Source organism: Ascaphus truei, chromosome 5 (genome assembly GCF_040206685.1).
Source record: "Ascaphus truei isolate aAscTru1 chromosome 5, aAscTru1.hap1, whole genome shotgun sequence".
Taxonomy (NCBI): Eukaryota; Metazoa; Chordata; class Amphibia; order Anura; family Ascaphidae; genus Ascaphus; species Ascaphus truei.
In genome coordinates this window covers 26,435,164-26,458,537 of record NC_134487.1, presented here as the reverse complement: position 1 = coordinate 26,458,537, position 23,374 = coordinate 26,435,164, and the positions used below count along the sequence as shown (strand labels likewise).

Here is a 23,374-nt window from a genome sequence, read left to right as displayed (position 1 = left end):
CACCTACCCACACCATTAATATTAACTCCCACTCCACACACACCTTTTGTAAAGCACTGTATACACTGTGGGCTCTCCATTCATTTATATTCACACAGATACACACACACACACTCTTACATCACTAACTTTCAGGAACCATTTAACACCTCTAGCCATAAATCACATCCACACACGGGGAGGGACAAGCACAGATAACATTCCAAGAGACACTATTTTTACGTAAAACCCTTGCTTGCTTCATTCATTGTAACATCGCCAGAAGAAGACATCAGTGTATCTCGAAAGCTCGCACAAATAAAAGCATTTCGTTAGCCACAGAACGGTATCGTCTATTTATTTTGTGATTATTGAAGCTCGGCTAACACGGTACTGATACATACATACATATATATATATATATATATATATATATATATATATATATATATATATATATATATATATATTGTACACCCCTGTAAATAGTTGATGTTAAGTTCTGTTCATGATGGCACATAACATAATTGGGTTGGTAACCGTGGTTTAGAAAGCGTCTCATCTCTTAATCTGGCATATACAAAGGTCAGCACTATTTCTCTATTTCTCCCACTGCTAATACTCTCTTATTGTACCTGCGGGTGCAATAACGTTGGTTACATCTATAGTATGGCTGCATTTTGTGTGCGAGATGCCGATTAAATCAACTTCTGTACTTCTGCTTCCGAATGTTTTGCCACACCGGGGCACTGTGTAGCTGCTGATTCCCTGGTACTGGAAGCGTTCTGAACACCCAGATCACAGAGCGTATGTGATGAACGCCAGGATGGTACAGCCTCATACATACGCACATCACCGATATTAAACCGGGGATGCACCGTTGGGGGACACGTTCCCGTGCTGCTGGCAGCAGATGAATTTGACGTTAATGGCACTTTTCACACACTGCGCCTGGGATGACATTTGAAAATGCTGCAGGTGTTTTTCAGATAAACTTTTTGTTGCATATTAAGTGCTAATTACTGTTTTCAGATTGAATATTGATGGCAAAATGATAGCTTGCTGTGACACTGAGCTACCCTTTAGGCGCCAATTAAATATTACATGTATCATTCTACGTGATATATTCAGTTATGCTACATTTCTCAAGTTATTTTTTGATGTTCGAATTGAAAGGTCATTTTTATTAATATGCTTTTAAAGGAGCAGTGCCCCCTCACCCTACTGTTTTCCCCTGTCCCGCTGTATTATCCTGTCTGCCTTGTTTGACACTCCTGTCAATGCTTTTTCACGTCCCTGTAACATCTCTGAACAAGAGCATTCATTGATTATTCTTTGTACTAAAGCAGAATTCCCCCCATAAGCCTAAATAAATAAAGGTATGTTGTATGTCAGTATCTTAGCACGGCCTATCTCTTATATTTTTGTGTTAAAGCAGCAATATGGTTTATTTTTATTATTATAGGATTGATGCAGGGGGTCTCCGGTGCTGAATGGTGTAAGTTTTAGCTCCGGGGACCCCCTGCTTCCAGAGATACCTCTGTAGGGGGCGCCGTTATCTCTGCAGTTTAAATGTCCCGGTCACGTGGGCCAATAGGAAGCTGCAGCGAATTACATCACGGCTTCCTAAGTGACATGGGACATTTAAATGCCGCCATTATGTTAGGCACACAGTATCTCTGGCACAGATACCGGCACCGCTGCGGAGGGATCTCTGCAAGCATGGAGTCCCCGTAGCTGATATAAACACTGTTCGGTTCTGGAGACCCCCTGCTTCGATACTGTGATTACCAAAAAAATAAGTTACTCCAGAATGGCTGCGTTAAAAATCAGGCTTTTCTAAATTCTTCTTCGCTTTTGAGGTTACCATAGTAATCTTTAGACTGCACGGGGCCGTGGGGAGAGCTCCATTTGAATTTTCCAAACATTTAATTTCAAACACTTCTATTTCCTAAAGGGAGCATCAGATAAAAAAAAAAAAAAAAAAACAGGAAGAGATTAAAGTAAAAAATAAAAAAATTCAAATGCAAAAAGAAAGGGTCCGTGCGGACTTCTGCTGTAATATATGTGCTGTATTTTTACATGCATTGTATTTTTAAAATGAGAAGAGAATACGTTACGTGGCTGAGCACTTTAAATTGCAACTACAAAATATTTTGACCCATGACGGGGGAAGTGGGATGTATCAACATTCTTTGGTCATCTGTTTCAAATGATCTGTTTAGTACTTCCCAATGTACTGATTGTACATCCGTTATTAGCAGAATAGCACGTGACTCCAATGTGTGGGCCAATGAATAGTCTTCTCGTTGCTGAAAATTACTGTTCAAATGTAATTAACGCAGCGAGCCTGACTGCAGTTTTATTTTTTAACATTTTTTTTTATTTTTGATTAAGATTACCTGAATATCCCCCCCCCCTGAGCTGATCTGTAAATCCCCAACATCTGGGAACTGGAGATATTTGTAGGGTTGTTGTTGGTGTTTGTTCAGACACACAACCAGAAATATAAGGACAGACTTCAAATACATGTCCCACCAAAGTTCACCAATAGGCTGCGTCCCCCGCTAGCGTTGAGCGGGCGGTGCTTGGCGAGGTGACTTGTGTGTGTGACTTTTTTTACTCACCATAACTTAAATCAGTATGGTAAACCCCATCCTTTCGCTTCATTGCAAAGCCAGTATAACCAACCCCACACTGATGAGACCCATTAAGGTCGAAACAGCTGTCTGTGGGTGGGTTTTCTGGCTATGCATCTTAACCCTGGCTGTGCTCAAAGCTGTGACCATGCAGCAAGCTTAAGCCTATAGGGAGCCATGTATAAAATGGTTTTTGAAGCAAAAAGTGGCACTGTGTGCTCATTTGCATGTCATTTCCCAGAATCCCTTGCTGCAGTGGAAGTGCTGTATGCTGGGTGATAATGGTGAAAGGCAGGGTTGCAGACCTGCCTAAGACATGCAAATGAGCATACAGTATATTTACATTTGCTATATATATATATGTCCCCGCTCACGAGATGCGCGGGTACACACGCTCACCGGCGCTCTGCGCTTGGACAAACACATTTTCTAAATTTTATAGCGCGCTCATCTTCCCCTGCAGCGTTCCCCCCTGCCCCCTGCGAGCGAATGCGAAAATTTTAAGGACACCCGGCGCTCATGCATGGAAAGCTCTCCAAGCATGAGTACGCTCAGCGCCAGCGGGACAAAGCGGTAGAAAGCCGCAATATACTCCTGATGAAGTCTCCGCTTTTCTTTTGGCTGCCGGAGCAAGCCCTGAACCCCGTGGCCATATTGTTTCCCCAGTTTGCCCAGTAAATCTCTTGAACCAGTACATTGAAGATTAAAAATAAATAAAAAGTTTTGCTGGGACTATTGCAGTAAAGCTTTGTCGGAGTTCTGTGCCCTGACCGAACCATAATTCTACTCTAGTAAAGATTTGGTTAATAAATCAAATGAAAGGTTAAAGCAAGTTACCCCTCTGCTTCTGAGGTAAAATTCAGTACTAATGCATTTAGCCAATCTTGGGTTTCCTAATGTATTCTAATGTAACAGGCATTTTTGTTCCTATAGCAACCATATACAAATTCTCACCCTCTTCCCCTTATGAAACAGCATCACCTTTTTGAGCCCTGCCCTTTCCAGCAGTGAACCAATTGAATCTAGTGCCGGCCTGGTCACATGATCTTCCTCACAGAACTTTGGCTGTCAGTGCAGCAGAAGAGGACCCAAGATGCATTTAGTGAAACCCCAGCCAAATTTCAGTGATCGATTTACAGGAGAACGGATCGATCAGCAACTTAGCTAATCACGTGTGTAGATTGTATTGATGCAGATATTGAAAACACAAATAAATCATTAACTGACAGCTTGAACGGCAGCTTTAAGATAACGGTATGATTTCCTGCAGGTGATTGCATAGCTTAATGGTCCTGGAATGTTGAGTTTTGCAATAACTATTTGTTCTAAGGAAGTCAAAGGTGTTCCTTATAAGGGAATATGCACCGAGCTGCTTAATGATTAACCAGAATGTTACCTTATCATTGAGAGACAAACACATTCTTACTATTGATAGCAGAGCTTTGCAATAGAGCAGGCATCTTGGCTTGTGCTGCGTTGCCTATTCATTTCTAAGGATGTCTCTGGCGTTTTGGACTATGGAAGAAATGGGTATGTACTGGCTGTTCTTCCCCAAACCATCAAACTCAATGTTTCTTGGTGTGTGGAAGAAGCTACTTCAGTGCAGTGTATTTTGTGCCCCTCTAGGAAACATGTGTTATTTATTTCCAGTGCTTTCACTGAGCGAGGGGTTGTTTTGTTGCTGGATTTGTAGATAGTTGATGGGTTACATAAGTATTTAAGTATTTTTAACAAATGACTTGAAAAAAAGAACTCGAGGCTGTTTGTTCTTTGTATGCAGTGGTTGAAGTGGCTTAAAAATGTCTTGTAATATTGTAAAATGTAAAAAAATGCGAGTTTAATTTTTAACATTTTTTTTAGAGGGTGAAGATGTTTGGCCCGTGATTTGGAAAGATATGAACAATAGTTAATGTTGTACAAGTAGGAAAATTAGTTTTCTAAAATCTGTTCTATCTTTTAAAGTAAAAGTTTATACAAGTGGAATTCTGCATCGCTCAGCCCCAGTCACTTTATTCTGAACATACATTTCGAAAGACATATTCTGTTAATGTTCCATCCTAATAAGAAAAAAAGCACAATACGCACACAGCGCCCCGGGGACTAGTGACCAAAGATAACAAGTGATGAAATAAGCCTCTAATCAGTATTAAAATATTAATATTTAATAGGTTAATAACAATCTAATAGACCATAAATAAACACACAATAACACACAAATAATATATAATGCCGCCCTAAAAAAAGGAGCAAGCACTCACACAAGTAGCACTTGAATATATACCCTGAGGCAGTGATTTCCAACCAGGGCTCCTTGGAGCAGTCTCAGGGGTTCCTCCTATGGACCACAGACCCCCACCCCTTTGGGGTGTTTTTTTTTGGTATGTATTTTGTAGGGTGGATGGAGTGAGAGTGGGGTAATTGACGGAAGGTAGGGGCGAGTGAGAGAAGAGAGGGGGCAGGAGAGAGTGAGTGAGGAAAAGAGAAAGTAAGAGTGAGACGCAAGGGATAAATACATGGGAGGGGGGAGAGTTAGTGAGATGGATGGGAGAGAAATACATGGGTAGAGAGAGGGTGGGAAAGAGAGGTGGCTCGTGAGGTGTGAAATGTTGTGACTGACCCCTGTCGAACCTAATATGTGTAAGCCAGATAGGGGTTCCCCGAGATTTTTTTTTAAATACTTCAAGGGTTCCTCCAAACAAAAAAGGTTGGCTATCACTGCCCTGAGGGAACACACAGACCCTTAGTGCAATACTGACCTGCACAGATTGTACACAAACACAGTCGCTGGGTCAAAGACGGAAACGAGCGCGGATAGCAGACTGTTTGTGTTGCATCCTAATAAGTAACTTTTATGCTTTTGGAGGAAATTAATATCTTGTTTTTTTTTTTTTTTTTTTTTCATTTACAGCCTGTTTTATTTATTTAATGCCTGTTGCATTATTTTCTATTTTACAGAAGGTTTCTCTTTTGCCCAAAAAGCCTCTAACTATTCTGCAGGGTTTTACTTGTCAGCGCTAATATCAAACACAACTTGTATGTAATATCCCTATCACTTTCTTACCACCTTGAAATAACTAATATATGCATTTATTATGTGTCTCGAGGTACAGTCATCAATGGAAGTTGTCAATACCACCCATTGTACCGCACTGCAGAATACGGTGGCAATTCGATAATAATAATAATAATTATAATAATAAAAATGAATTGCATGTAGGCTTAACGATCTACAGTATCTGTTCCGTGAATGGGCCCTTTTGTATCCATTGATTGATGAGTGACTCCAGCTAGCGTGGAAGTTTATGTTGTGGTAATAATAATATCCAGATCCTACCTAAATAAAACGTAATTTGGTTAAGCACTGGTTTGCCCGTTTCGTCCTAATATTATTATTACCATATTTCGATAAACTATGGAGAACCCGTGGCAGTTTAGGAAGTCCTTGGTGTGCACTGTACACCATTTTTTTTCTGTTGTAGCATTTAAATTAATTTATTATGTTTTAATATTAATAAATGTATTAATATTGGTTATCTGTGGAAGAAGTGCATAAGCGGCTTGATTACAATTAAAGTCTCGGTACCACAATATTGACATAAAGCAGACGTGGTGCCTATATTTTTAAAGAAGGCGCTAGATCATTACCAGACAATTACAGACCTGTAAGCCTGACATCAACAGTGGGGGATATGAAAGAGAAAGGACAGGGGGGCGCCCCCTGTCCTTTCTCTTTCATATCTCACTACGAGGATCGTGGGAAAATCCTCCCTGGGGCTTAGCAGCAATCTTAGATTTTGTGCATTGGTCTGGTATATTTTACTTTCCATATACACCAGTAATATTGTGTAACTGTTGTTGATAGGGAGCACCCCAGTCTGCCTATACCATCAACAGTGGGGAAGTTACTTAAAGGTTTAGTACGGGATTATATTAAAGAATACCTAATGGATAACACATTTATTAGTGATGGTCAGCATGGATTTATGAAGGATAGATCATGCCAAACTAAACTTATTTGTTTCTTTGAGGATGTAAGTAGGAATTTAGACCAGGGTAATGCAGTTGATGTGGTCTACTTAGATTTTGCAAAGGCTTTTGATACGGTTTCACACGAGGTTGGTGTACAAAATAAAGGAAATTGCTCTGGGTAAAAATATTTGCACTTAGATTAAAAACGGGTTGAAGGATAGACAACAGAGAGTTGTTATAGATGGAACCTTTTTAAGGTTGGGCTAAAGTTGTAAGTGGCGTATGTCAAGGATCGGTACTGGGACCCCTGCTTTTTAACTTGTTTATTAATAACCTTGAGGTTGGCATAGAGCGTAAAGCCTCCATTTTTGCTGATGACACTAAATTATGTAAGATAGTAAAATCAGAGCAGGATGTAATTTCTTTACAGAAGGACTTTGATTAACTGGAACCTTGAACAGGTGCAGATGAGGTTTGATAAAGATGTAAAGTTATGCACTAGGGAAGCAATAAACAGGCTACTTACAAATGAAATAGGACAACATTTATATGAATCCTTGATGGAGAGAGATTTTGAAGTGCTTGTAGACAGCAGGCTTAACAATAGTGCTCAATGTCAGGCAGTAGCTGCAAAGGCAAATAAGATATTATCTTGCATTAAACCGTGTATGATTGGACAGGGGCTGAAGATGAACGATACAAACGTATCCTTCCTCCTTTGTTGGCTATCAAAACCCTTCTAACATTTTATCAGGCCGTCTGACTTGGGATTGACTTTGGGTTTTGACTTGCATCTTAAAGCCACATAGAAGAGCAATAAAGGTCCAATTGGCAAACGCGAAGTGATGTGCCAGCTTGTATGGTGTCAAAATGGGAATAGTAAAATAAATTGTACTATTGGTACTGTACAGAGTGCGTCCATACAGCAGTTCCCTTGTTTTGTACAGTATAGGGTAAACATAACGTACAGCAATTGACAGCTTAATGATGGACTATGAAAAGGGTGAGAATTCAGACAAACAATGGAGCCATGATAAATTCAGGCCTCTACTACTACTACTACTACTACTACTACTACTACTACTACTACTACTACTACCATGTTCTTGTATAGCGCTGCTAGTTGTACGCAGCGCTTTATAGAGACATTTTGCAGACACAGGTCCCTGCCCCGTGGGGCTTACAATCTATGTTTTTGGTGCCTGAGGCACAGGGAGATAAAGTGACTTGCCCAAGGTCACAAGGAGCCGACACCAGGAATTGAACCAGGCTCCCGTTTCAAACTCTCAGTGTCAGTCAGTGTCTTTACTCACTGAGCCACTCCCTCTCCTAATAATTGATTATAATGTAAAATTGTCCCACCTAATAGTCGACTTTAATAACCACGTTGCCAAATAAGTATTTACCCTTTTTTTTTTTTCCAAAATTTTTTATTAGGCATTTAGATAATTCACAGTATACATGAAACAAACGATAATACAGCCTAATACAGATTTTCTCCTTTTGTTGGTTAGAGAAACCGGAAATAAAAGAGGAAAGCTCACCGCTCCCGTGACCCTCCAGGGGCTATGTGGGGAGCGCGAGTATGGAAACAGAGAGTAAGAGTGGGAATAGGAAGGGGAGGGTGGGTGGGGGGGGGGGTGGGGGAGATACCCATTGCTTCCCGTGTCCTCAGTCTATTTTCATTGGTGCCCCTGACCTGGTTTTCCTTTCTCTCTCTCTCTTTTTTTTTTTTTTTTTACTTTTCATATGTGGATTAGTGGCGTAGAGGTGCCATATGGGATAGCCACGGATCCCATGTTTTGTTAAAGGAGTCAGTGGATCTTTTCAAGAAGGCAGATAGTTTCTCCATATTCATCACCTCTTGCACCCTATTTTTTACCGTTTGTTTTGAGGGGGGAGACACCTTCTTCCAGGCGGCCGCCACCGCACATCTAGCCGCTGTAAGAATGAAGGAGATTAGTTTACTTGTTGGTCGGTCCAAATTTTCTAAGGGCCTGGCCAACAGGTAGGTCAACGGGTCAATAGGGATTTTGAGGTCTGTGACCTCCTCTATTAATTTTTGTATTGTTCCCCAATATTTTTGAATTTCCGGACATGTCCACCAAATATGGGCCATGTCCCCCTTCTGACCGCAACCTCTCCAGCATAAATCGGACGTCTGGGGGTAAATTTGATTTATTCTAACTGGGGTAAGATACCAGCGAAACAGTATTTTATATATGTTTTCTTTGATTGTGGTACATATGGAAGTTCCTGAGGCATTTTCCCAAATTCTTTCCCAATCCTCTCGGTGGGGAGGAGGGGGGGGGGGAGGGAGGGATCCTATTCGGAGTCATCGCGGGAGTAGGCGACTCGTGAACCAACTTGGAGGGCGGTGTGCTGTGTCAGCTCATCCTAGAAGTGTGCGGCTTACTTCTTGGTGCTGTTCTGGTCTGGTAAGATGATTTTAACGGTGAGCAGAGGCGCCCCCCCTCCTCGAAGTCTCCTCAGAGCCATCTCGAGAACAGGCGCCTCGTGACTTCACATTGGGAGTGGAGGTTGGCGTCGGATTACCATGGGGGTCCGCGGCCCGCGCTCCAGTGCGGCTCCGGACCAACAAGGTAAGTGGGGGCACTCTTCCCCCTCCGGGTCTGTCCGGGGGGATTTATCTGAGTGCCGCGGCGGTTTTCATTTTTCTCTAGGGTGTTGGGCCGCAATTCTCTCCGATGTTCGGGGGGGGTCTCCTGATGTATTTTCAGCGGTAGGATTGGTCGTTATCCACGTTTGAGGTGGAGTTAGACCTAATGCTTTTGCGAAGGGGGCCATGTCCACGGGGTATTTCATGGACATGAACTTTCCATTCCTGTTAACTGTGAGTCTGAAAGGGAATCCCCATCTGTATTGGATTCCTTTCTCGCGGAGTAGGTGGGTTTTAATTCACGTCTGCGGTCTCTCGTTGCCTTTGACAAGTCGTTATAGACTTGGAGGGTTTCATTTTGAAAGGTTATTTCCCCCAGGTCCCGGCAGGCCGCAATTATTTTTTCTTTTGATGTGTATTTATGCATCTTTATTATAATGTCCCTACGCCGCCTCGGGTCGTCTGATTTAGGTCCTAGGGCACGATGAGCCCTATCCATTTCGAGCTCTTTCTCCTCCAGCTCCCCGCATACTAGGTTAAAGAGCTCCATGAGGTATGGTCGGAGTTGATCCTGTGCGACCGACTCCGGTACGTTCCGGACGCGGATGTTTTGGCGCCGGTCACGATTTTCTTGCTCCTCCATAGCTTCTTTAAGGAGGGTGATCTCTTCTCCTAGACGGCCTATCTCTTCCTCCGCTTCACTCTGTCTTTGTTGAGACTCAGTGAGTTTTTTCTCCAGGGTAGTTGTTTTCTCTGTCAGCCCTGAGATTTCCTTCCTTATGTCGCTCACTGCGGTTCTGAGCTCAGTCTGAAAGGAAGATTGGAGCGTCGTTGCCATAGCCCCCAGGAGTTCTTCCAAGTATGCCCTGGTTATGGGTTGATCAGGGCTTGCTGGGGTGCGATCTTTTGGCTGGGTTTTTTTCCCTGAAAGCGCCGTGGCGCCATGCGGTCCGCCGCCATCTTGAGGCTCCATCGTGCTGTCCCTGGCCCGTTGCGACGGAGAAAAGTATTTGGCAACTCCCTGATTGCTCGCTTTTTTGGCTTTTGACATCGCCTAGTTCTTTAGCTATCCGGGGGTGTAAGTGTTACCCGGCAATTTTGGGGAAAAATGTGGGTTTTTGCGTCTTTTAATGCGCGGGTCTATGGAGCTCCTCTTCTACCCATCCATACCGGGTGACGTCACCGGAAGTCCCCCCATTAGGTTTTATTTAAAATCATGCATGTCCCCTTTAATTATGGGGGATGGGCTGTGTACAGGCTCTTTGTGCACTTCTGCAAAAGTGCTCTTTCCCCAGGGGATGTCACTTCTGGGTCTTCCCAATCTCCTGGAGTCCCTGGTCTGTGGTTTGTGGTTTTTGGGGAGTGGGGGGGGTGGTGTAGGGGGCCGGGGTAGTCCGCACACTCTGCAGGCACTTCTGCAGAGTGCCGGGTCAAAATGGCCGCCCCCGCTCCTCTCAACTCCCTGCTGCAGCCCCACCAACCTCCAGTCGCACACTTGCAGCCGCCCGGGGACTAACGGCAGACAGCCTCTCGTCCCGCTTCTTACCCGGCCACCCACGCACTGTGGGGTCAAGGAGGAGCGCCGCTCTCAGCCGCGTCCGGGCCGTCCCCTGGGGAAAATGGCTGCCGCACCACGTCTCCCGGCCCCTACGTGCTCTCCGCCGGCTGGTTGGTGTTTTTTTTAAAAATTTTATTATTTATTTAGTAGCTCCGCCGCCCGCGCCTTCCGCTGGTGTATTTGGGGGTAATTCCCTGTGGGTTTGCAGGGGAAAGGCTGCTTTACGGGGCTTTGGGGCCCGGAGCTCTTGAGCTGCACGTCTTCTCGGCTCTGCAGTTGGCCACGCCCCCCCAGTATTTACCTTTTAATAGTATTAAATGTTAGTTACTTGTGAAGACTATCATAGAGGACGTGCATATTTATTAACTAGAAATAATATGATATCGGCACACGTTAGAGTCCAAAGCATTAATCTTTCACGGTCTGCGAGACTTTCATTGAACACTGGGAATATTGATTGTGATAACAATCCATGTTTATTTTCTATACGTTTTATAAGCTGTCCTAAGACAGTGGTGCACTGCAGGAGTTGGTTATCTTAACAAACATCCCACAAGAGTTGTTTTTGATGTGTGAAGAGATTACCATAAATCTCCCATAAGTCTCTGCTCATCTCCTCCTTAAATCCCTCTGCTGGCTTCCCATCATATTTCGGATCAACCACAAAGTTCTCCTCCTTACTTTTAAGGTTCTCCACCTGCTCCTTCCTACAGAACATATGAGCTTTGATCACTCGTTATGCCTCTACTCGCCTCCTGCGGTTTACCCTCAACTGTCTCCTCTCCACCCTTTTCACCTCCACTGCTCACTCTCGCCTTAAACCTTTTCCTCTCACTGCACATTACCTGTGGAACTCCCTCCCCAAGCACCCTCTCTCCTCATCTTTAAGGCAAACCTTAAAAGTCACCTCTTAAATGAAGCATTCCAATAGCCTGGACTCATGGCTACTTTCCCACACCCACAGTCACTCCTACCAATGATTTGCCATCTACTGCACTTATTACCTCACCTGCTGTCTCTGTAATTCTCCCATCATACCACTTAGATTGTAATCTCTCCGGGGCATGGATTTCCTTTCCTATTGTCTGATCTTATTTGTTGCATTTATTGTATTATTATAATTCCCTGTATTGTAATGTCTCTTGCAAAGTGCTAAGTACAGCTGTGCGTGTTGTATAACTAAAGACACATACATGCATACATGATAAAGCAAACAAATAAAAAACTGCATTTTAATAATTCTCTTTTTCTCGCTATGATTGTCATTTGACTTTGTTGTTGTTCTTTGTTTCAGATAACTCTGCTGGTGATTCTGAATTTGGTGACCCATATCTGATTGTGAGGAGCATTATGGCTGAGCCAGACTACATTGACGCAGATAACCCTGAACTAGTAAGACCCCAAAAAATCATCAATCCGGTGAAGACTTCGAGAAACCACCAAGATCTTCATCGAGAACTTCTCATGAACCAGAAAAGGTTAGGGCAGAAAAAAAAACCCGTCTGTATTAAGACTAAGTGATCGGATTTGTTGTCCTTTTGAAGGTCTGTCTTTTCCATGTGAAGTCTTTTGTTACACGGACACAGACAGACATTTAAACCTTGAGGGAAGGTAAAAACTGTCCCGTTAGCATGCGACTGAAAGTCAACATTGTGCAATATGGGCACCTATACACTATGATGTGAAGTCCTCTTCTCCTTGGGAAGACTTCATGTATTCAAATAGATGGGAGATATAAATCGCGCTTTGGAAGGTTGGACTGTAGAGCGGTACCATGGGGTATATTTATTAAACAATGGTTTAAAGGTATTATCTGCATATAAAGGTATTATCTGCATATAAAAATATATATATATATCACCCACCATAACTTAAAATGTATATGGTAAACCTACCCAGCCTAGAAATATTTCAAAGCAAGTATAGACCAACCTCACACTGATGAGACCCATCAAGGTTGAAACATGTCTGTGAGTGGTCTGTACTTGCTTTGCTAGTCCCATGCTGTGCTTAAAAACCTTTGTGAACGGCGATGCATCAGATTAAATGGGCTCCAGGCAAAAGGTGACACATAGTGGCTCATTTGCATGTCATTTCCCAGAATCCCTTGCTGCAGTGGGAACACTGTATGCTAGGTGATAATGGTTGAAAGGCAGGGTTGCAGACCTGTCGAAGACATGTGAATGTGCTCACAAGTGATATTCTTTATTGGCTATTTATCTCTTACTTTTGCAAAAGGAATTTCTCAGCTTTTCTGCAGGCCTCCTAAACTTCGTTGGACCTTTCTAAGGCAGACATACCTGTACAGTAGGCTTTGTCACCTAACTGAATGTCATGTTGATAGCACTGCTTATCCACTACAGAGAATAACGTAAAGTTAATCCAGTTTTAGTCATTTAAATAGTGTACCGTTCATGTTTACAGATGTTGCAAAAGAGGCGTTTAGCCCAACATCACATTTCCAATAAAATGCGTGAAGCTTAACGATGAGGACTTCTCCACTATTTTAGTAAAGTATCCATTGACTTCCATACCTCCCGAAACACTCCTCTTTCTATACAACATGTGGAGAGATAACTGGGAAATATGTTAATTTAAATCATTTGAATATATTTTGCACATTGAAATTAGCTTATTTCACAGGTATATTTGGTGTGTTCACAGGTATATCGCCACGTTGTACTGTATATAGAGGAGTGTTGTGGGAGATGTAAAAGGTCCTATGTAATCTTCTAAATTAGTACTCGTCTCCCTCTACCCCCGTTGTTTGCCCCTTTTCAGGGTTTGGACGAAAACATACTTAACATGATGTTATTGGACGTTAACACTGCATTGCGCTATAATTACATTACGTTAAGCTACGTGGATATGCTAATGAGAACTTAAATAGCATGGAGCTAGCTGGCAAATTTTGGACCGGGGGCCAAGGCCAACCAGCCGGCCCAAGAATCAGGCGGACGCACCATACACGCACTATACACAGATACACACGCACCATACACACCCCATACACAGATGCGCACACACACCGGATGCACGCACCATACACACCCCATGCACATATCATACACAGATGCGTACACACACCGGATACATGCGCCATACGCGCGCACCATACGCGCACGACATGCACTAAACAATGAAAATGTTCTGTACACATACAAAAGCATAATCATAATACACACACGACTCTCCCTCACTCCAAGAAATAGGTAATGAGTCTTGTAGGCAAAAACACCAACTTGCAGCATGTGTCGAACGGGCGCTCTGCTCGCCCAAAGGTGAGACCCGACAGGATCTCCAAAGACAAGAAAGACACACGGCGCCCCAGAGGTGAGTATCCAAATAGGTATGTTAAAACACACACAACGTGTATCAGAAACTTACATTGAAAATAATAAAAAATGCTCTCAGCTGAATATCCAGAAAGGAAGGATGTAGATAGAATTCAGGCAGGACCTGGTGCCCTGGGTCCCCGGACCACAACTCCAAGTGGACAGCAGCGAGGGCACAAGCCGTGTAACGCACGAACGGGACGACGTGTGTCATGATCACGTGAGATATACTAAGGCTAGCAACCATACCTCAACCGGTTTCACACATACTTAATAAGCACTGAGTATGTGCGACACCGGTTGAGGTATTGTTGCTGGCCGTGGCATATCTTTCGTCGTCTCCTTCGTGCGTTACACACTGTGACGCGGCTTGTGCCCTCGCTGTTGTCCGTTTGGAGTTGTGGTCCAGGGACCCAGGGAACCAAGTCCTGCCTGAATTCCATCTACGGACTAATTCCTTGCTGGATCTTCAGCTGAGCGCATTTGCATTATTTTACATGTAAGTTTCTAATGCACGTTGTGTGTGTTTTGATATACCTATTTGGATACTCACCTCTGGTGCGCTGTGTTTCTTTCTTCTCATACATACATATACACACATTTCCCATTACCAGCATCACACTGCAGGCAGCCTGGGAGAGGAGGAACTGCTGCCTGCCAGCCCAATTTTTTTTTAAATGTGACCAGCATTGGGGACAATTGCCTCCCTGCTCCATGGCTAGTCTGCCCCTGACAACAGCCGTTGTTTTTGCACATAATTAGCTTTGTGGATACACGTTAACCTCAGGGAAAATAACGTCCTTTACCAGTTTAGGGAATGTCCCACATAGAAGCTTAGTGTATCTGTCTGTAAGTGAGATAAAGGCCTCTAAGCCGTGATATTCCACCAAACACCTTCCAGCAGCTGAACACACACTACGTCCTATCCAAGGGAATGGGCCATATGGTGTCTTATGGAATAGTGCTACAGATGAAGTCTCCAGTTCCAATCTGCTCTCCAGGGACGCTCAGTGGGCAGTCCGCCGGCTGACTGACTGACATTTGACTGACGGTGGGTGGGTGAATGACGGTGGGTGACAGTGACGGTGGGTGGGGGACAGTGACGGTGGGTGACGGGTGGGTGGGGGACAGTGACGGTGGGTGACGGGTGGGTGGGGGACAGTGACGGTGGGTGACGGGTGGGTGGGGGACAGTGACAGTGGGTGACGGGTGAGTGGGGGACAGTGACGGTGGGTGACGGGTGGGTGGGGGACAGTGACGGTGGGTGACGGGTGGGTGGGGGACAGTGATGGTGGGTGACGGGTGGGTGGGGGACAGTGACGGGGGGTGGGGGACACTCAGTGTCTGGGTGGGTGACAGTGACTGGGTGGGGTGACTTACCTTGACCGGGTGGGTGCAGCTTGCCGCCGGACGCTTCCCCCTCCTACGCCCGATATCCCCGCGGCAGCTGCCCGGGACGGGAGGTGGGCTTGGGGGAGGGGGAGGGTGTGGGGGAGGGGGGGTGTGTGCGGGAAGCTGGCTGCGGGGGAAAGCGGGCCACAGGAGGAGCTGACTGGTACTTCTCCCTCCATCCCACGTTGGGAGTGGGGGGGGAGCGGGCCGCCGGAGGAGCTGGCTGGTACTTCCTCCACCATCCCACGTTGGGAGCGGGGGGGAGCGTGTGGGGGGGGAGCGGGCCGCAGGAGGAGCTGACTGGTACTTCCCCCTCCGTCCCACGTTGGGAGCGGGGGGGGGAGCGGGCCGCAGGAGGAGCTGACTGGTACCCAGCATGTACCTGCGTCTTGTTGGTGATTGCCCCAGATTTGTTTTAGAATACTCGTCGGCACTACAGTATATAAAACGGTTACAGACCAGATTATCATCATGGTCTTGATTCGGAAATGGCCTGATGTTTGCTACGTCCACATGCTAACGTGTTAATAGGAATTTTGGGGAGTTACCATTTTTGGTCCAATAAATAAAGGGTTAATTACTTCAAGCGCAAACAAGGAATGTTTCCCTGATCGCGTTTTCATTCATTCGAGAGAGAAAAAGCGAGACAAATCAAGAGACCATTCTGTTGACCGGACATTTAGTGCCTCGTTCTCTATCGTTCGATGCCGATGTTCAGGACCTTTTCCGTGGAAAATCCCCATAGAAGCCAATGGTGATTTCTGTCCAAAAACGGCCACTTGGGAGTACTGCATTTAGAATTTGCCCCTAGTACCTTTATTGCTGCAAACACAATAAGTTAACACATCTCACAACATCATTACCATCCGTAACCAAGTAACTGTATCACTAACTATTTACAAGTTTGTCAAAGTGTCTACACCCAATACTTGTAATTTCCCTCTTACAGTACTATATTGGTGAACCCCGCTTCAGCTAAATGTTAAGTAAATGTATGGGGGTACGGTGCTGATGGGTGACGTAATAAGTTAACAACATAGAGAAAAGAACCCATTTAAAGCACTCAATGACCCCTATGAAGTGTAATGATAATATTAAAAAGAATCTTTAATGCTAAACTAATTAAAATAATGGGTGTTAAAATACATCAAATGACACATCAAATGACACACATATATGTTAACCCTAAGATGAGTATATATGACACTCCGGGTTAATGTAATAGAGGGACAGTTTGAGGTGAATTAGATCAAACGTGTCCAGAGAACTGATATGCAGTATTCCCTAATAGTGGTAGTTAGGTATGAGCAAAGGTGGGGGGGGGGGGATGGGGGGAGGGGGGGCTGCAAAATCACCTGTCTAGGTAAAAAACAGGTCTCAAGGTGATAGTAGTGAAAATGTGAGACTGGTCAAAACGTAGCTATATATAGGCACGAAATAAATGCACACCAATCAGTGTGTGCTCACTAGGTATATAATATATTGCTTCAATGATGGAAGATCAATACTGTATATTCTCCCACATGTGACCACCTAGAAAAACAGCTAATAAACTCCAAACGAATAAAGAGCTGGCTGTAATACACAGAACACAAATACTATGGCTAATAAGTTCCTATAAACGGTGTGGCTGTTGGTATACCTATGCACATATTCATGAATGTGCTACCACAGTTAGGAATGCTTCTGCCACTAATATAGCTGTGTATAAGTATAACGAGACCTGTCTAGAGTGTCAAACAAGTCCCAAGGTGGACAACTGGGGAAATAGGAGATATGAGACTAATCGTAGTCCTACTAATAAGCAATATGGTTTGTGAGGAGGGGGGAACTTCAGTTAATTTTGCATACCTTGTAATTAACGACATTTTTTTAAAATATATTTTTAGAGGCCTCTCGCCCCAAAATAAACCCGAGTTACAGAAAGTGATGGAGAAAAGAAAGCGAGATCAAGTTATTAAGCTGCAGAAGGAAGAAGCGGTGCACAAGAAGTCCGACTTTGAACTCGAGCTAGAGAAACGGCATCAGAAGCTAGATGATGTAAGTAAAGACCCTTCTGCAGGCTTCCCCGCAGCTTCAGTGATGTGCGAGGCTAAGTCCCCGATGGTGGCTGCGCGCCTGGCGTCTTGGCGGCGCGTGCACAGTTTAAAACCGCGATCTGCTATCTGTGCTGGAGCTGCAGGGGGGGAGGGGGGCGTGATGGGGGCGCTGCCATGGCATCACCCGGCTGGTTCGCCCTCATTGGCTGAACTGCCGGGAGGGCGTGGCCAGCGCTCCGTCGCCAGTTCTGAATCCAATTTCCTAGCATTCAGAAAATGTGGTCGTGCATCACGGCGGCAAATTGTGCGCCAGGGTAGGTAGTGGGGCCGGCCCCATTGAGAGGCGGTTATTGTCCTTGCAGCGCAAGCCATAGCGCACGCAGCAGCAGGCACCGGGGGACCTAGCCTGAGGCAGAGGCCTGCAAAGGCTCCACAGCAGGGAAATAGATGCCACAGACTGCAGATGTGGTTTACACTCCATGTCCCCAATTCATTATGCTGTGACGCTGCTTCCCTGTACTAGAGAAGATTTTAGTCCATTCATGCATGTATGTGTATCTTTATTTGTATAACGCCATCCATTCACATAGCGCTTCACAGCAGTAATACACGTGACAAAGTAATAGGAGACATTAGGAAAATTAGTCTTTGCCCCTTTGAGGTTACGACAGGGCTCTTCAACAGGTTTTCCAAAAGGTCCGGATCAGGAAAGGTTTAGGGGCATTAGGGCCAATAAACACACACTCGGGGGCGCAAAATTTTTCTAGGGGGGCCACGGCGGTTGCAGAGGCCCCGTGCTCTTCCCCAAGCCATTTAAATGAAATGGGGGGGGGGGGGGGGAAATCGCGTGAGGCCTCTGCAACCTGAACGTACCGAGAGTCCGCCGGCTTCTGGACGTGTCTCCATGGCATGTGACGGGACGTCACCCGACCCCGCCTCGTCATTTGACATGGCATCACGTGTCGGGGTGACGTCACATGACCCCGCGGCGGTATTTGACGCCGCACTAAAGTAAAGGGCGCGGGCACCGGGGGAGACGAGGCAGGGGGGGGGGGAGCAGCAATATTGGTTTGCGCACCCCTGATGTAACACGTGAAATGATTTAGATGTAAACATTTTACAAGCATTTTATAACATCTGTACCCTTCACTTTTATTACAGATTGAAATGGAGAAGAATAAGATTGGGGAAGAGCAGGAAAATAAGCCCGAGTTTCTCAAGGTCAAAGGCAACCTTCGAAGACTGCACCAGGAAGCATGCGAGGCCAATGATTCATAGACTCTAGGACTTTGAAGGACGCCAGGATTTGCTGTAGAAATGTACTTTCATTGCTCTTCAAGAAACAGAGAGACAGAGATGGAGAAATATCTTGCAGGATATCTCCAAATTGAACCTCCATCCTTTTTTTTTTTTTAAAGACTATGACTTCAGAAGAACACCAGAGAAGATATTAGATAAGATTGCAGGATGAAAGGAGCTGGACACAGAGCGGTCAGCTGACAAAGTGACCTTTCAAAGCTTAAGAGATCCTGGACTGTAGAAATCCTAGGTACTGCATTACCTAGATCCAGGCTTAATGCGAAACCCATTTGTTTTTTTAAAATCTATTTTTGCAGAGTCGTATGAATTGTGCTGGAGATCTTCACTGTGCAGGAAAATACCTTTATTTCTTTATGGGCAATTACCACCATAAAAGTGTTCTGTTTTTAATGTTTCAATATACAAATAGCAGTAAGATTGAGGTAGTTCTGTTACACTGGCTTCATACTGTAGCTCTGGGAATATTTGATTGTGATGCTAAATATGCCTGGTCTGCAACAAGCTGAGCTGCTGGATTCAGTATCCGTGCTGTTCATGCATTGCTGAGGTCACCTCTTTGCTTAGCAAATACATAGCATGGCCCCATGGCAGTGAAGGGCGTACAGATGCATCCTGTCTTAGTAAAGGTCAAAATCAATGTTTCTAATAATATCCTTCCTTACGTTCCATCTATATTATCTTTTCCAATAGAATGCTGTGTAAAAAAAAAAACCTCCCATAATGAGAAATGATTCAGCCATTGCTTGGTTCGTTGTGACAGCCAGGAGAATCTTTAATGGGGGGGGGGAGAGGGGGTGGGAACGGAGGAGAACATATGTCCGCTAAGCATTGATTTCAGCACTAGTCTGTAAAAGCTAAAAACATATTTTTTTTAAAAGTACAACGTTATGCAATGACAAAAGTAAAGAAGAAAAACATTCTGCACTTACAGGCCAAGGAAGACAACTACTCTTTCAGTTTTCACATCATTGTGTATGCCCCTGAAAGCCAATATTATTACCGTACAAACTAATTACAATGTTGAAGTTTTCTCCAACTAAGCCTTTTTTTTTTCCACATTTTTTTTTAGTACAACCAATTTAGTCAAATGAAAAGCCTCAATTAATTAAATAAATTGCCAGAAAGTCAACAACAAAACAAGTATTGTGTTATAGTATATATGGACAACTGACTTACTTGCTAGGAGCCCGATATGTGCTTCTCTTCATTCATCCATAGAAAGGTTGAAAAATCTATAGTAATACCATTTTAATTCCGATTTAATTTCATCAGTAAAGAGTTCGGTGTAACTATTGTATACATCTGATATTTACTCCTAAATATTGAAATGAAACGCAAGGTCCGCATTGATTTGAACGTTTTGATCTGTTGGATTTTGACACTGCTTTTTCTACATTCCCATTCAACATTTTATGATACAGAACACTATTAAATTCAGGGTACGTAACCTAGCCAAAATACAGAAACTGGGGCATGTTAGATCACTTTGAGACTATTAATGAATCCTAGCCACCATGATTCTAATGGGTTTACATGCGTGAAACGTTGGACAGTAATTTTAAAGACTTTGCTTACTGTATGTTGAAAACTGGGCATTCGGATAAGGTTTCAGATCTGGGTATGGACTGTGACATAAAATAGATTCTCTGTATGAAACGACTTGCTTTGTATTTGAGCTGGATATATTTATCCTTGCAAACTTGAACATTATTGCTAGTTAAGCTGCTGGTATCGGGAGCGAACATATTTCAAATGTTAAAAGAAAAGTGTACCCAACATCACATCTATTTCTCAAGTGCCATATATTTTTTTTGAGGGGAAAATGAGATTGAATCCTCAATGAAATGAGTAGTTTTACAAGTTATATCTTGTTATCTTTCAGTATCCTTTACAGTATATCATGGCACATTCTAAGCAGCGAATGCATATAATTGTATCTTTTGGAAAGGGATATTTTGAGTAATTATATCTACAGTATGATAGCCAGGTTTAAAGTTCAATATACAACCAAGCTCTGGCTTACATAGTGGAGCTGATGTTGTATATGCACTTTTAAGCCATTTTTTTTGTATTCAAACTGGGAGTGGAAAATAAAATAGAACTTTTTTGTTTCACTTTTTTTTTTTTTTTTTTTACCCTTTCATAATGTGACTGGTGGTATTTATTATGGCGGTGTTATTCTAAAATATATCTGACAAAAATAGGCAGATTTTTGGGGAAGTGGTCAATCCTATTTTGTGTTGTTTTGCAACAGTCAGGCGCTGTCCAAAATGTCGATAATTCCACTAAACAACACTGCTGATGGGTCTAAGTAGGCAGGAGACAGATCAGTGGGGACCGTGTGGAATGAAGAGACAGATAGCAAAACAGAGGGACTAATTACACAGGGGAGGGGGGGGGGGTGGGAATTATGTAGCAATTCGGAGGCATGAAAACCTGCAACATCCATATCAAAGAAAAAATGCCGGTTCATTTTCAATTCCATATTTTTTTTTCCTTGATAGTGCAGGTGTTTTTACCCCAGAACTGTACAGTGCCTGGAATTATAGACCCTCGGGAGTCGTATGTATAATTGCTGCATGTCATGGAAAAGCTGGAGTTCAAACAAGGAACCCGTATGTTACTCCCGCTTAATCACTGTGACCCTTCAACTGCAAAGGCAGAGACATGCTATTTTCGAATTAGTCGTGCCTTATTTCTGCAAGCTTTTTGTGTTGTTTACCAGTGCTATTAAAGTTCAGTAGGAAAGTATCTCGCCACATCTTCTTAACACAAGAGTAGTTAATTCAGCTTTTCCCCACCAATGATCTCCTTAAAAGTGAACGGGCTACACGGTATAATGCAGGAACAAGAAGTTGAACTTGCGCCACCATGTACTTGCGCCACCATGTACGGTCCATTTGACGTGGCATTTGCATGTTCTTCTATCCCACAAAGGAACCAACAGGGGTAGTTTCTCTGGGACGTGGTTGCTGCATGGCTTGTAGTAAATAGGCGACAGCAGCTTTAATTATAGGAGGGTACAGACAAAGTTTTGGGGTACTGCATTTGTTTGCAGTACATCTGTAGACAGATGGCCATGTGTAGTCATATTCCTAACTTTATATTGCAACATATCCCTTTTGGGGGAACATAAATGACTGCTTCATATCTGTGCAAGACGTATTTTGCAACACACCTGTCCCTATCTGTAGTTTTAGTACTGTAGCTGTACGGGTCATGGGGAAATATGGGTGAATTGCAGATTGTGCTGTATTTTATTAGACCAAAGAATTATAGCTGTAGGGCCATAATTACTAAGTGGTGATATTGGTCAAGACACCTTATGACCCAGTTACTTGAATGGCCTGTAATGTCTTTCGGCACTAGGTGGTGTCTTCATGGCATAGCACCGCTTACTAAATGTGGCCTATAATGGTGTGTAGAGATTTAGAAAAGTACAGGTCTTTTCACACTGTATGGACACATGACGCTGAAACTGTATGATATGAAATACTTTGTATACAGTATATATGATTATACCTCCAAAGAGCTCTCTATTTCAGGGGTGGCCAACAACAGGCCGGTATTGAGGACATCCCTGCTTCAGCAGAGGTGGCTCAGTCAGAATGACTAAGCCATGGATTGAGCCATCTGCACTGAAGCAGGGATATCCCCAATACCTGGCCTGTTGGTGGCCCTTGAGGACTGGAGTTGGCAAATCCTGCTCTAGTTGGTTATCTTCCCCCAGTTAAAATATTTCATACGTTCCTTTAAAACGAGCCTGCTTCCTTACCAAGTAGGTAATGGTCCACAGTCCGATTCACATTGAGCGTATATGGATGAGCTTTATATTTCGGGGGAACTGGCCATTTCGGATAGGTTTTTCCTTTCTGGTTAATGTGGTCCTAGAACCGCTCGTAGAAGACAAATGTGGACAATTCTACTATTATGTTACATTCCTTTTGTAAAATATCCATCATTTGTGGCACTCCCATAATTGCAGGTCAATTCTGAAATATTTTTTTATTGCAACTTAGGCACGGACCAACATATATACTAATTTTAAAAGAATAAATATTTGTATACTTTTACTTTGAGAGCAATCTGATCTATTTTTTTTTTTGTCCATTGCATTCTTCAAGCTCGTTATTTCCCAACTTTCTGTAACGGAGCCTGTTTTTCTTTTTCATACTGTAATACTGTTTTCTATTTGCTCTGATTGTTGATTATTTTAACTGTGTTATGAAATAAGGGTGGATTACTTTGAACCAAAGCTATGCCTAATAAATCTACTTACATGTCGAGATATGCAGTTTCTTGTCTGAAGATTTAGTTTTTTTTGTATAAAGATGGAGAATATTAATTTTGATTCTAAACGCTTGCAAATGGCAAGATGTCGAACGAGCTTAATTGTCATGCGAAAAAAGGAAGTTAAAAAAAAAAAAATTGGTAATACTTCAGAGCTCTGCTTAACATTTGTATTTCTCGTTATAAATAAAATAAATCGCTAATCGTACAACAAAAGACAGAAAAGCCCAGTG

General features: G+C 43.4%; 1 protein-coding gene across 6 annotated transcripts in view; it reads left to right on the top strand.

The window, feature by feature from the left end:
- Positions 1-23,139, top strand: part of FAM107B (family with sequence similarity 107 member B) — a 94,742-nt gene extending 71,603 nt beyond the window's left edge. For 3 of the 6 annotated variants that reach the window (XM_075599531.1, XM_075599533.1, XM_075599532.1), the window contains exons 2-4: positions 12,060-12,243; positions 17,382-17,532; positions 18,693-23,139. In XM_075599531.1, coding sequence (XP_075455646.1) covers positions 12,116-12,243; positions 17,382-17,532; positions 18,693-18,809 — 396 coding nt within the window. In that variant the 5' untranslated portion in view covers positions 12,060-12,115 and the 3' untranslated portion in view covers positions 18,810-23,139. Of the gene's footprint in view, positions 1-4,025; positions 4,149-8,093; positions 8,186-12,059; positions 12,244-17,381; positions 17,533-18,692 lie in introns of those variants that run through there. The other 3 variants (XM_075599529.1, XM_075599528.1, XM_075599530.1) reach the window with 3 other exon arrangements.
- Positions 23,140-23,374: the final 235 nt, after the last annotated feature.